Source organism: Magallana gigas, chromosome 3 (assembly GCF_963853765.1).
Source record: "Magallana gigas chromosome 3, xbMagGiga1.1, whole genome shotgun sequence".
Taxonomy (NCBI): Eukaryota; Metazoa; Mollusca; class Bivalvia; order Ostreida; family Ostreidae; genus Magallana; species Magallana gigas.
In genome coordinates, this window is record NC_088855.1 from 52,556,851 (window position 1) to 52,571,008 (window position 14,158).

At 34.5% G+C, this 14,158-nt stretch overlaps 2 protein-coding genes across 2 annotated transcripts; both read right to left on the minus strand.

Moving 5' to 3' along the window:
* Positions 1–1,172: 1,172 nt before the first annotated feature.
* On the minus strand, positions 1,173–6,775 carry LOC105327293 (anti-sigma-I factor RsgI6). The gene is made up of 13 exons (XM_011427661.4): positions 6,541–6,775; positions 5,857–6,002; positions 5,273–5,365; positions 4,997–5,153; positions 4,724–4,763; positions 4,196–4,354; positions 3,872–3,927; positions 3,636–3,773; positions 3,148–3,319; positions 2,457–2,564; positions 2,028–2,243; positions 1,436–1,643; positions 1,173–1,326 (listed from the first exon to the last, which is right to left on the minus strand). Exons 1-13 carry the CDS (start codon positions 6,729–6,731, stop codon positions 1,289–1,291), a joined length of 1,722 nt encoding a protein of 573 aa, XP_011425963.3. The 5' UTR covers positions 6,732–6,775; the 3' UTR covers positions 1,173–1,288.
* Positions 6,776–7,087: 312 nt separating this feature from the next.
* On the minus strand, positions 7,088–14,112 carry LOC105327294 (uncharacterized). Its single transcript, XM_011427663.4, has 5 exons — positions 13,957–14,112; positions 12,417–13,838; positions 12,253–12,318; positions 9,644–9,727; positions 7,088–8,699 (listed from the first exon to the last, which is right to left on the minus strand). Exons 2-5 carry the CDS (start codon positions 13,834–13,836, stop codon positions 8,056–8,058), a joined length of 2,214 nt encoding a protein of 737 aa, XP_011425965.3. The 5' UTR covers positions 13,837–13,838; positions 13,957–14,112; the 3' UTR covers positions 7,088–8,055.
* Between the last annotated feature and the right edge of the window lie 46 nt (positions 14,113–14,158).

A 14,158-nucleotide genomic window follows, 5' to 3' on the forward strand; every position in this document is an offset into this window, starting at 1 on the left:
TTCTGATGGACTGTTTTACCCTGTTTTGTGGCCATTTTTTATTTTAACCTGTTGGTAAAAATGTAGAAATAAGATTTAAAATATTTAAATAATAGTCCCATTCAGTTTTTGTGGTGATTAGATTTTGTATTGTGAATACATTTCATTTGGTGATTAAAAATAAGTTGAATAGTTTTGAGTGCACTTTACCTGTGAGTGACTTTGACTGAGCGAGTCCCCTGGTAAACATCGGCGGTGTAGCTAGTAATGCTGCAGTCCTTGCAAAACCAGTTTCCATGGAAAGAAGAACTTTCAAAATCACCGTTTTGTAGCAATTCATTCTGAGCACTGGTTACACTTATCACAAATACGCTCTTTATACCTGACTGTACCTGTAGCTCTTTGTTTTATTTTCAAGGAATACACGATATAATAACAATGTGTCGTACATGAGAGATACAATCAATATAGATAAGGCAACACCATAAATACATTATAGACCAATGTGAAACTTGTCCTTCACATCTCATGTTATGTTTCGGAAATACCGAGTGAAACTAAACTGTTATATCAGGATGATTCAACGAATTTTTTTAATCGGTGTTGTTGATGTTGTATTATTTTAATAATAAGATATTTACTTGAATTTTTTTTACTTCTTTTACTATAACAAGAATTAAAGTTCAAAAATATTAAAATGATGTTTGATCTAAAACCCAACATATTTAAGGGCTTTAATACGTAAAGCTATAGGGAATATACGCCAGATGTCAGTTTCGTAAGATTTGTTTGACCTCTAACACTAGCATTTGATGTTGATAGTTCCTTCCTCGGTTTGTAGCTATAAAGGGGTTTCTGTAATAAATACAAAAATTGCTGATATTTCTAATCAAACTTCGCTTTAAAACCATCAGAATGGTTATTTACCGGTACATCTGTAGTTGAAATTAAATTGCCACAAATATTTGTTTATGAGTGAAGAGGATTTATCTACTCGAACCTCAAAACAAAAACATTCTTATTTGTAAAGATGTGATACACTGTAGATAATCTTCCTTTGTTTTATATGATAAATGCATAAACTGTAGATCAAGTATCTCCACTGAATGTTAAAGAAACATAGCTCAATGTATGCTGAGAGCTATTCTCTAATGAACTCTAGTATTTGCACCTCATCTCTTATAACAGGAGAAGAACAGAAAATGAATCATTTAATAAATCATTTGGAAAATAATTCATTCCATATAATTATATCTTTCAATTTATTAAATATTCCACACATTCAATTGAAGTTGAATGCTGTTTCCTTTTAACCAAATGAAATATGGGATACATCTTGATGATCGTCTGAAAATGAAATTGTGAAAAATGCACCAACAAGCAAAATGAACAAAGAATAACTTTTACAATATATAACATAACTGTATAATTTTACATGAAGAGCTTTAACTCTTACTGGTAAGATTAATGATGATATCCTTCGCTGTACTATCCAAACTAAAGTGTTCCTGGTGTATAAGATGGCCGTTTTTCTTAATGTTTAGAAGATAGTCTCCCTTAAAGGCGTGTGTTTGTATGGTGTTGCCGGGTTGAATGTTGTGAGTGAAGTATGTTTTCCACGTTTTATGAAAGAGATCGAGATATTTCTGTCCAGCAGCATTTGCCTAATACAACATAAAATTTCGATGTAATACGTCAACAACATACTTTTTTATCATTCTTTAGAACTACATGTAATGCATTGTATTTCGTTGTTCTTAAACCAAATACAATTTCGTTGGGATTTAATTTCGTCATATCATATCCTTGGGTTAAAACTTCGTCATATATTAAATTTCGTTGAAAAATACTGCCAACAAAATGAAAAAATGACAATAACAAACCGTCAACCATCTCAAAAATCCATAAAACGAAATACAAATTCAAAGCAGAGCAGCACGGATCTCCATAGAGATAGAGGTATGATCAGGTGCCTAGAAGGAGATAGCATCTCTGCTACCGAAATGAAATCCTCAACGAATATTTCTGCTTCTACAGTATGACTCAACTGTAATATTTGTTCCAGTAAATAGAGCGTTATCTTTGTGCCAAATCTTTTGATCCCAGAATCCCCACAACAGGATGCCCTCTACTGCAGCATGACTGAACAACAGGGTCATGACCTTCTCGAGGTTTGCCGCTTTCCTGTTATTGTCTGTGTCACTAAGAGTTAGCTCTGTAATCCACAATTTTAATCCGGACTCGGCAACTTTATCCAGGCGGTACTGAAAATGGAACAAAAATATGTTCCTTACATGAGTTTTCGAATATTTGGTCAATTTATCGATGATTTGTTTGAAATTGTTCCTATTGTGCAGTTAAATCTTCAACCTGAGGTGTAATTTATCAAAAAATCTATAAGTGCGTTCTTGAGGGCGTCAGTGTCTAATGTGAAATTTACGAAAGTTCAGCCTTTAAATTTAATGAAGGTCTGTTACCTTAAGGACATCCATGTCAATATTGTGTGAGGAGAAATGTCCCTGAAGCCCAAGTCCATAAACTGGTACCCCGTCTTTTTTAAAACGCGCAGCTTGGACTTTCAGAGCCTTGAAAGAACATCTCGAGTTTGGCGTATAATTAAGATTAACTAAGATCAGTGAATCAAATTCAGAAGATTTATGATATATTATTAAGTAAAAAAATAAAATAAAACATATCCCATACAATATAGCTTGGCGCTTTCATAAAATGCTGTCTTTTTGGCAATTCATTTAATTTATGTAAATTTGAGGTAAAGGATCAAAAGTGCACTAATACTGGCAAGTTATTCTCTAAGAATCTATTTAATAATAGTCTGTTAAAATAACCAACATGCAATGTATAGTGCATTTGTTTTGTGGAATGGTGGTTAACAATAAATGAATGAATAATTGCATAATTTTTTTCAGTAAACAAATCAGATTTTGATGGAAAAGGAGACGGTAATTTTAAAATAGTCAGTTTACCCCTCTACGATCAAAATACGTTGAAACTTTCTTGTGGTTGAAATTTGAAAAAAATATGAGGAAGGTTTGACACTTATGAGTTAACAATTACCCCATTTAAACTACAATACGAACGTGAATTAAATTATTAATAAGATATTTAACGAGTTGCAATGAGCGTGCCATTGGTAAAGTTTGAGCAAACCGTGGTTTCCGCTGAGCTGGTGATGACTTGGTAGTCGTTCAGGAACAACTTGACGCCTGGCTCCTGGTTGTGGATCCACTGAAACATCTTCTCCGTGATGTCCGGGTCCGCGGTGTGGCGCTCATACCAATCCCCGTGAAGATTCTCGTTGTTAACGTCCCAGTGCTCTAATCTTGTCATGCAAATTAACTACGACTATAGCTTTCTACTTCTTTATACACTTGTCCTGCAAATTAACTCCGAATTTAGCTTACTATTTCTTGATACACTTGTCGTGCAGATTAATTCCGAATAAAACTCAATATTTCTTTATACACTTGTTATGCAAGTTCACTCCGATTAAAGATTACTATTTCTATATACACTGGTGTTTTGACAGAATAAACGCCTCCATTAAAAATGTCATGGTTGTATTGCTAATTGATAAATTTCTGTAAAAAGTAATTATAAATTGGGACAATGATATATATGTGGTGGTCAACACTTACTTTCCAGTGGTCCTTGAGATGACCTCATGTACGTGATTTTTCATGGATGCTAATAATTCAGAGCTTGATTTTGCTTTCAGCCACTGAGGAACAAACTGGTCAACGCCCCAGAACATATTGTGTCCGCGAACTTTGATTCTTTAAAACAAAAAAGGGTGAGTCCTAAGGTTTGTATGAGTTGGAGACGCTTGTTGAGTTTGTCAGCGTTTCTTGTAATCATTTGTATTCTAACTTACCCATGAGATTGCAATGCAGCTATAGCATTCATTGGCCGATCATAGTTGATAATGTTCTAAAGAAGAAAACAAAATCACTTTCAAAGTTCATCACCTGGTTTTCTTTTCTTCAGTCATAGGTGTTGTAATTTTGCGGAACCGCGAGGAATGAATATCTGCTTAAAATTGCAAGAAGCACATCTCCGCGGATTTTTTAAATTTCGTTTTTATTTTTCGAACGGATAAAAACTAGATGAAACTATGAAAAAAAAATTCGTCATATTATAGCAATTTAATGCAAAACGTTTGAACAGTATCAAGACCAATGAACATACATAAACAAACCTCTGTCCATTCCATTTGTCTCCATTTCAGTGCGTTTTCCAACACAGCCCATTCAAAGTTATTGTAGACAAAGTCTTGGTAGGTCCTCTGTGATTGATCCGTCATATAAGAAGCCGATACAGCTGTCCCAAATGCGAAAGCCCGCTTCTTTTGAACAAGCTACATTCAACACAAAACAAACATAAAACTGAGAGTAATCAAGCCACACCGTTTCTTTCCTTTTGCTAATGTAATTTACATTGTTAAACAAAGCTGATTTTGGATCCAGGTCTGCATTTTACAAAGGAACTAACTACAAGGTCGTAAATATTTATAATCTTGTAGACTGATTTTAATGAACAAAATTTATATAAAACCATTTGTTTACAACTATTTCAATTCCCATAATTATTTTTTTTACAGTTAAAGAATGAAACATTGATTAGTTTGTGATTGATTAGAATTCATTAATCAGTAAAATGCGGTCCAGAGGTTTATAATTGACATTTTATTACATGTAACAATGGAAGGATTACATTGGAGTCTAACCTCAATGGATATTCCGTGTACGTTTACTCCTTGAGGAAGTCTGGGTTCAATGTAAAGATCACAAGAATAGAGTATAAATCATAACTTTTTTTTTCAAAATTCCGAGCATCTTACTTCTTTTAAGCTCATGTAACAATATTTCAATTCAAACTTTGAATTATATTACAAGTACGATAGTAAAAAAGTCAAAGATATTTAAGATAATAAGCAACAGTATAAACAAATTAATAAAGGTGAACTTAAAACAGTTATTCCATGATGTGTTTGACCCACTTGAATGAGACGGGGGCCTTCCGGAGAGTGTTGATTCTGTGGGTGGCATCTGAGAGCCAGTGTGAATTGTGTGGGAGTTCCACAGCACTGGCAGCGTCCAACAGGAAGTTGACCTCCGTGTCTTGTATCTGTATATACACCGCGGCAGTGGTAGCTCCTTCAAATAATTTACACAACCAGTTGTAAATTATTTGAACATCCTTCTCTTTTTAGTTAAAAACCTTATTAGAATATCTTCTCGGTCATTTTTTTTTTATTGGAGGAAGTTAATCTTACCATTTTGGGCATGAAAATTGCCACTTATCTCGGTCCATCCATACTTCAACTGTTGCAATGGTATGTTGGCCAAAACAGTGTAATGAGGATGCCCTGTTGTAAAATACATACAGTGGAGGTATAGTATACTCACGTTAAAATATTAATGGACATTATCGCGCAACCGAAAAAAAATATGCCTAATTCTTCATCCATTTGAATTTGCTATACTATAGACCAATTCACACATCTTTGAAGAAAAACCAATAGATTTTTCACAGAAGCCTTTGTAGTATAGAGGTTTGTTACTTTCTCATTTGAAGTTAAAAGTCTGTTTTCCTTGTGTATTTTGATTTCCACAGGATGGAACAACCCACAGATCGAAGGAATAAATTTAATTCAGAGAGATTTCATCACCGGAAACCCAAGTATTTTGTTGCATAAAGAAGGGGAAAGTTGATTTTTCTCTTCTGACCTTTTTGTTGACCCCGCAAAGGGAAGCAACTTTAGTATAGTATGGATTGGACTATACACACATTGACCAAATGTAAAGAAAGTTGAGCGTTTTATTGACAAAAATTGATAATGGTTATAAAAGTGAATACCGTTTACAGTGAGAGCCAGCATCATAGAAACCTTTGCGTAGGCATGTCCGGTAGGAAGGTTTAGGAGCTTGAACTGCATGCTGACCACGTAGTTCTTCCCGGGAGTAACAGCAAAGGTTTGGCGGGGAGACGACCAAGGGTGATGTCTGCACAAAGACAGGTGTATCAGAATGAATTGATTAGGTTTCAATATTATACAATAGTTTGTGTATTGTCTTTCTTCTGTCTTTATTAAATTGTGTTTGTTGTGCTGGAAAGTTGGTTCTATGTTGCATTCTTTGAGATTGTCTGTAAATTTGTACGTTTGTCTGTTTGTACCTCTACAGTGAATGTATATGAGGAGTAAAGGAATTTTTGTAATATAGTATAAAAAATACAACTTATTTAATTATTTAATGCAACATATTAAACTAAACTTTTTCTTTTTTTTTTAACTGTAATTATGGTTATTTTGACAGGTCTAAAGAATAATGATTTAATAATTCAAGTGATGGTTTACAACAACAAAAATAAATAAAAAACTAAGTACATATATAAATATTATAATACTTAAAACTTTAAACGTTATCTTAATGTCAGATTTAAAATAAGATTTGAACATGTACACGATTAGTTACATTTTTCAATGGTACATAATATTGTAAGTGAAAGAAGGTACAACAGACATACAGAAAGAGTTCTCACCTGTTAGAAACCATAAGGCTACGACCTCCATGGTAAGTGTCGTCTGTCCGTGACGTCAGTTTGCAGTCAATGGGAACCCAGTTACTGGAAAAAGAGGTGCTCTCAAAATCAGCATTTTGGAACAACTCGGTTGCAGCATTGGTCTTTTCAGCCAAAATGGGAAACAAAACTATGCTGAAGAGGCACCACATTGTCAGGCAGTCTGATATGTCCCAAAATGGTCTTATATAATATATATAGCCAATAGATAAAATATGACCTCAAAAGACAGGGGTCAGGAGTCGATGGCAGCACTGATTATTCAAGTAAAACGTAGTTATTGTAGAGAAGGATTTAGATAACTCCACTTCAAGATTTCCTTTACTCAGGATAAACAAAGAGATATGCAAAGTTGAATATCCTATGTCAAAGATTGTTTTAAAAACGAAAAAAAACACTGTTTTATAAAATCAAATTTATACTGAAACAGAGAATGAAATTTTTAACATCGCTGAATATGACTTATATTTGCATGTGAGAGAGACAAATCGTCCAGAATTATTAACATAATCGTGTATTTAGGTTAACAATAATGCAACCGTGAAACGATAAGCGCTTGTAATAATCATTGTGTAGTTATCAAAAAGTTCACACAGATTTGAACGTATTCGCTATTCCAAAGGTTAATATAAGGACACATAGTTGCAAATGTATATATATTGTTATGTTGTCGTGTGTGAGTGTTCGTGTACTAGTATTTCATTTAATATCACTTTTGAAGTTTCAATATTGAGTAAGGTAGTCATGTATTTGATATACATGTAGTTCATTGTGTTTATCGAGCAACATTAAAAATATCGGACGTTAAATCCTGTTTTGTTTTCCGCACAAAAATATTATTCCTCTTGTCTCAGGGGAATTTTCACAATTCCCTGTCCATTCTTTGATGGAAAATGTTTTCCCTCTGTAGATGGATCATATTAAGAATTGTTTCCTTTTAACTTTCATCCGATTTTACATCCTTTTTGGGGTATGATAATTATAATGGAATTCAATGACTGCTGTTGGATAAAAGAAAATGTTCATATTTGTCAGTCATTTTTGTCATGGGAAGTCAAGTAAATCATTATTATATGTTTTAAATTTGAAATCTTCGTTTCTAAAATATAACCATTTTTAATGTTAATTTTTTGAGTTACAATCATTTTGCAGTACCATATTGTTCATGTTTGACATTTTATATGTAATTATATAATTCACTGCAAGTGTTGATGTAATATGAATAAACGTCAGCTGCTCCCAATAAGCTAGTCTCGGTAACAGCACATTTGTTGAGTGTGTTTGTTTTCTCAAACGCAAGTGAATATTATACCGTTACTATTGAACAGTTTTGAAAAAAATTTCATAATGCCTAGTTTTTTTCCTTTATAAATCAATGAAATTTGATTAATGGTTTTTGATCTATTTTTCAACATTAAAATGCAATGCATACAAAACATCAATAATAGTCATGATAAACAATAATGCTTGTGTTTTTCATATAGGTAAAAGATGAACAGGCATATAGTTTATTTCTTGACCAGTTTTTATCTTTAACTCAACGGTAATCTTTTCGGAAGGATTAACACAAAATGCTGGCCATAAAGGTTTATCAAACATGACGTCATTGAACTGTGCGATGAGGTCAGCTTCGGTACAGTCCACTAAAGATATGCAAGCGTTTGTGTCGTCGAGAAATATCCCAATAACCTTGTGCAAGGATGAGTTTCTGGTTACCAAACCAACAGGTAGATGACCAACCAGATCTAAGTGGTCCCAGCTCTCGATACACACCTGGTGACATTTTTCACAGAAAACTACAGAAAAGCTCCATCCAAACTTGTGGTGCCGCTGGGTGGTAGTAAACTCGGACAAGTCTTCGTTAGTAATGATGACGTCACATATGACATCATTCAAACAGAGATCTTTCCAGATGTCATACTTTATCTCCACCTCAAAGTAGGCTGCACACGGGGAAAAGAAACTAATTGACCCTGCAGCACCATTGTAAACGCTTCCCTTGTTTGTAAGTGTCGTGTGATACTGAGATAGAGCGGTAGCTGTGTTAGAAATAATCCTCTTGCATCCAGAAATATAGCAGTTCTTGTGTAGAGTCGATTCGTCAAGGTGAAAAGGAGGACCTGTCAATGACCAAAAAAAAATACAAATGAGAGAAGCCAAGAGCAAACTAGACCTCTATTTCAAGTACGTGTAATGGTTCAAAAGTAATGTCAAAATTGCATTGCGCTTCTCATGGGTGTTGTACTACAGAAAATCGTGTATCAAAAGCTTGATTACGTATTGTAGATGAGCGGTTCTTCAACTCCCCTAAGGCCTGGAGAGACGTTAGTCAAAATTTCAGTCAGTATTGAAATGATTGTTCATCATAAAATGATTAACAACGTTATATGAAGGCACTTTTAATAGCATTTCAGTTTTGTTTACCATAAAAAGACAAAGGCAAAGTACAATTTTTGAACTAAAATCTAAAAGTCTAAAGTCTAAAATTGCTTCTTGATCCTGGGCCCTGTAAGAAATATAGAAATTGGGAAGTGTTCTCAAAGTTGTGGATGACTCTTGCGGGAGAGAAGTAAATAGGGGGATCGTAGTGTTGTTCTATGTTTTATGAAAGTCTGTGCTTCGCTAATAAATAAGTTTGATAATTATAAGAACATATAGCCAAATGAAATTAAAGCTAGGTTTGGACGCCATCAACGATGTTATAATTCTAAGTTCATGATATATTGTGGAGCCTACGATTAAACTTATCGCACAGTAAAATAACCTTTCTTTACAGTTTTATTGAACGCGAAAAAGAGTAAAGATTTCTTCAATTAATTTGATAACTGTTGTGAATAAAGCAATATGACATTTTTGTAAAAAAACGAAATTATCAACTTAATGATTAATGACTTTGGCATTATGAACAGAACGCCAGCGAATCCAGAAAGGACGTTACCCCAACCTCTTTAAAATAAGTTATCAAAGTGCATTTCTTTATGCCGATTTTTAACGATTTTATCGCATGTGTGGCATTACTTTTGGATTAACCCTCGTATTAAGGTTTGATGCGTGTGTCTCTTACATGTAAAGGTCATGCGACATCGCTCTGATCTTGTCGAAGACAAGCTAAAGGGTCTTCTTGGTGAGGCTAAAGGTTTCATGTCTCCTACAAAAACAAAATAGGTAGTTAAATTGACCTGATTTCTTGACTGCAAATGAAGAAACATTGTTGATTTTTAATTTTATAGAAATTTAGATCAGGATACGTAAGTTTAGTTTTAATCAGAATCGGTCAAATTTTGAAAATTAGCAGTATTTCTAAAAAAAAAAAAAATCGCCAATTCGATTCAATTTCTTTTTTTTTTAAATGATCGTTTTATATTTCTTTTCTATAAGACACGTCTCTTTAAAAGATTTTATTCATCGGTTTGAAAAATATGAAACAAAGATGTTTTTTTTTAATTTTCATAAATAATTTTGATCAAAAAATTTAAAATGTCTTATTAATTATTGACTTTACTGGACATGATTTATTAGATGCTAATACATGTATCACGCATTTATTCACACTAAATTTCAATCTCTTCAGTGTGTTACAACCAAACCAGATTTTCCACTTTCTTAATAAAGAATACAAAAAAATCGTTAAAATAATAAAGAGCATGTTTGACCTTCGAAATCAAGTTTTAGAAATGATACTTTAACGATCAATAAAATAAAATTGCGGTGTAGCATTCCATCTCAGAAATAAATATGGCAAAACTTTAACTTCTATGAGCAACAGGAACAGTTCCTGTGTATTGAGCTTATACATTAACTTTAAGGTGGCAGGGGACAGTTTTTTTAATACAATTCATTGTAGCCAAGGGATACATGTCTTCCGAACTCTGTAACTAGAATTTCCTCAGGTCCCATTCAGCACAAATACCTTTAATTCGCTCTTTATAAGGCCAATCACAAATTTCTGAAGAAAATTACTAGTCAAAACCTGTAAAATTCTCTACATACTGGTTTTTAATTTTGAGATTTTAACCATTTCATATTCTGCTTATTTTTCATGATTTTTCAGCTTTTTAGACCTCCCCCAGCTAATTCCCTGCAGAGGGTTGACCTTCCGTACCGCGTGCATATTGCACTATCACATGTCAGAAACTTACCGGTGTATAGTTTACATTGTTATACTTTCATGTTAAATACTGAAATCTGATTGGTTAAGACGCAGTTAATAATATTTTCTATTACCCTCAGCGTTAGCAACGCACTTAGCAACGGGTAACATTATATAAATAGTGCCTGTTTGGGAGGGTAACAGTTGAAATTGACACCCCGAGAAAACCATTGTCAACCGACGCGAAGCGGAGGTTGACAATGGTTTTCGAGGGGTGTCAATTTCAACTTTCAAATTTATTTTGTTATACTGAATGTCTTTTTCAAAATTTTTAAGAAAATTTTACTGCTTTTATATAGGAATAACGTGAATTCTACAGCGAACCGTACGCGCATAATTTTCGCGCATGTAACATTTTTTAATGTTACCCGTTGCCAAGTGCGTTGCTAACGCTGAGGGTAATAGTAAATATTATTAACTGCGTCTTAATTTTAGTATTTAACATGAAAGTATAACAATAAAAAATGTTACATGCGCGAAAATTATGCGCGTACGGTTCGCTGTAGAATTCACGTTATTCCTATATAAGAGCAGTAAAATTTTCTTAAAAATTAAGACATTAAGTATAACAAAATAAATAGTGCCTGTTTGGGAGGATAACAGTTGAAATTGACACCCCTCGAAAACCATTGTCAACCTCCGCTTCGCGTCGGTTGACAATGGTTTTCTCGGGGTGTCAATTTCAACTGTTACCCTCCCAAACAGGCACTATTTATATAATGTCCCATCCACCTACTTTTCGTGTTATTTTACCTCCCGTCTGTAACTTGCAATTTCACTGTGTAAAGTCAACACAACATTCATAGCCGCAGGTTTCGCATTTTACTTCTGCTTCTCATGTACCTAACATATGGGGCCTACATGTTGCATATTAATTTCAACAAGAGACACCCCTCTAACTTATGATAATCATTAAAAATCATTTCATGAATTTTAGCAACACTCATAAGCCTTCAAGTGCAGCAACTCTCAATTTTACAAAAATATTGACTGTCCCTTGCTACCTTTATCCGAAACTGTCCCTCGCTACCTAAGGTGGAATAACACATCATCACAACATGGATGACCTCTGATCGAAACGAGATTTCGTTTTACTGAAAGGATTTTATCGGCGGTAATATATAACTTACTCCATAGCCGAGTGAGTGTCGGACTTTTGATACGTATATCCCGAGTTCGAATCCCACAGGGGCTTCTGTTGTTACTGAATTGAATTTTTTTTAAATTCCCTTTTTTTTTTTTTATCCCTTATTTGACTTGTGTACAGTTTATTCATTATTATTTCTTTCATAATAAGATAATTTACTGTTTATTTGAGTTACTTTTTCCAGGTGTTTTCCCTCCTTAAGATATATGAAATATGGTATGAAATATGAGATATGAAATATCTCATTATGCAGAGTATTGATGTCATATTGTACATTTACATCCACAGACCCAGTAAATTCAATATAACACTAGTATATACTAACAGTTTGACAAACCGGACAGTCTATAAGGATTTACTTCAAATAAATACAGACCTTGTGATCGCACTAAATCAGGAACGGGACTTTTCATGGCATCATTGCAGGAATCATAACCATCTTCTGCAAGAACAACAAAATCAGAATGATGAAAAAACATGATTTCGAAAGGAAAGTCGTTCAGATTGTAGCGACATTTCTTTTCCAACTGTTATACCAACCTGAAGTGAAGTGGAATCTCTCCATGATTTCCAGCTGTTGATTATGAATATAGAACGGTCGTCCAAGAATGAAAACCTCCACATTGTAGATGCCAGCCAACTCAACGCGGAAACCTGTCCTCAGGCTCCCGTCCTCCTCCAGTTGACAAGGGTAGAGAGACCGGGTCAATTTCTCGGTGGGATCGACCAGACAAATTTGGACATCAATAGCTTCTTCTTGTGTGAGTTCATGGTGAGGGTTAAACAGTTGTAGTCGAATTTCAAATGTTTCGTCAACGTAACTTAGGTTTGGAACAGTCATTTTTGTAAAAGGTGCGAACGCATTTGAAAACACGATTAAACCCAGTTCGTTAATTAGTTCTTCAAAATCTTCAATCATATTTTGAAACGAAAATCGAATGGTTGGGTTTGTGCACGGAAGGCAACCATGATCCTCATTTAATAGTGTTAAAAACTGTTTGCGAATGATGGGTTCAAGACAAAGAAATTCGGGCTTATTTCCATTTTCTAATAAACTTTTCAGATAATTTTTGCCATCTTCTATAACATTCCTACGCATCTGAAAGCCCTTCTCCTGTTTTCTAAGGAGCTCTCTTTTATCTTCCTGAACTGACTTAATGGAATTTTGGACATCTGACTTCCTTTTCTCCAGCAGCTTGATCAAAAAATCATACGTCCTTTCGGCATCTTTCATAGCATTATTTGCCATTTTGTCAACAACTATAGTTTCTTCTTCAATCAATCTTATTGCTTCATCAACTCTCTCCTTTTGCTGCTGCAGATCTGTTTCAATAGTTTTTATGTTTTTTAAACGTAAATCAAAAACGGTATCGATTTTAAGCACTCTATGGCTATGTTCTATGTGGGAAATTACACAAGAAGGACAAAGACATAGCTCGCAATTCTTATCTGTGCAGTAGAATTTGATTAGTTCAGTAGTATGGCCGGGGACGCTACATTTAATGGTGCTGTTCACGTAATATTGTAGCTTTGCATACTCTTCAATAGAAAGGACACTATGATCCTTGTATTTCTTGTACTTTCTGTGAATTTGCAGGCAATCCGGACAAAGGTTATCCAAGCAGTCCGTACAGCGGTGTGTGGCGCTGCACTCTTCGTCGCAGAAATCACAGCAGACACCCGACAGAGTTTCCGGATTTTGCAAAACCCGCCCCAACTTCACTGGATCTTTGGGAAAAGTAGTGACGTCATTATCCGGGGTTTTGTGAGTCGTTTTACACTCTGGACATGTCAGAGATTCATCGAACACGAGCTCGCACAGACAGTCTAAGCAGACGTCATGTAGGCATGGCAACAGACGTGGCTGGTGATCCTCGTCATTATACACGTGATTACAGCGCCGACAGGTGACTGAGAAAACCTGGGATTCTAAATTCTTTATCGCGTTTTCTGCTGACATATCTGTAATGTATTTCACGGAAAATGAGGATATTAACATTAACAAGATTTCTGAGGACGTCATTAACATATCTTTGATAAATTTAAGCGATTAATTGGTGCAATCATTTATAATACTCACTTGTTGAACAAATTTCCCACAATAAAACATCCTCTAGATAAAAGTACGTCGACTCCAAGTTTATAAGAACAGACAAACAATAATTTTACCAATGACAACGCGTACAATTGTGTCTTGTTTTAAATTTTATGCATGACAATGGGCCCTATATCTTTATTTAATTCTCTATAAAGCAATTATCGGCCGCGGTATCGCATTCATT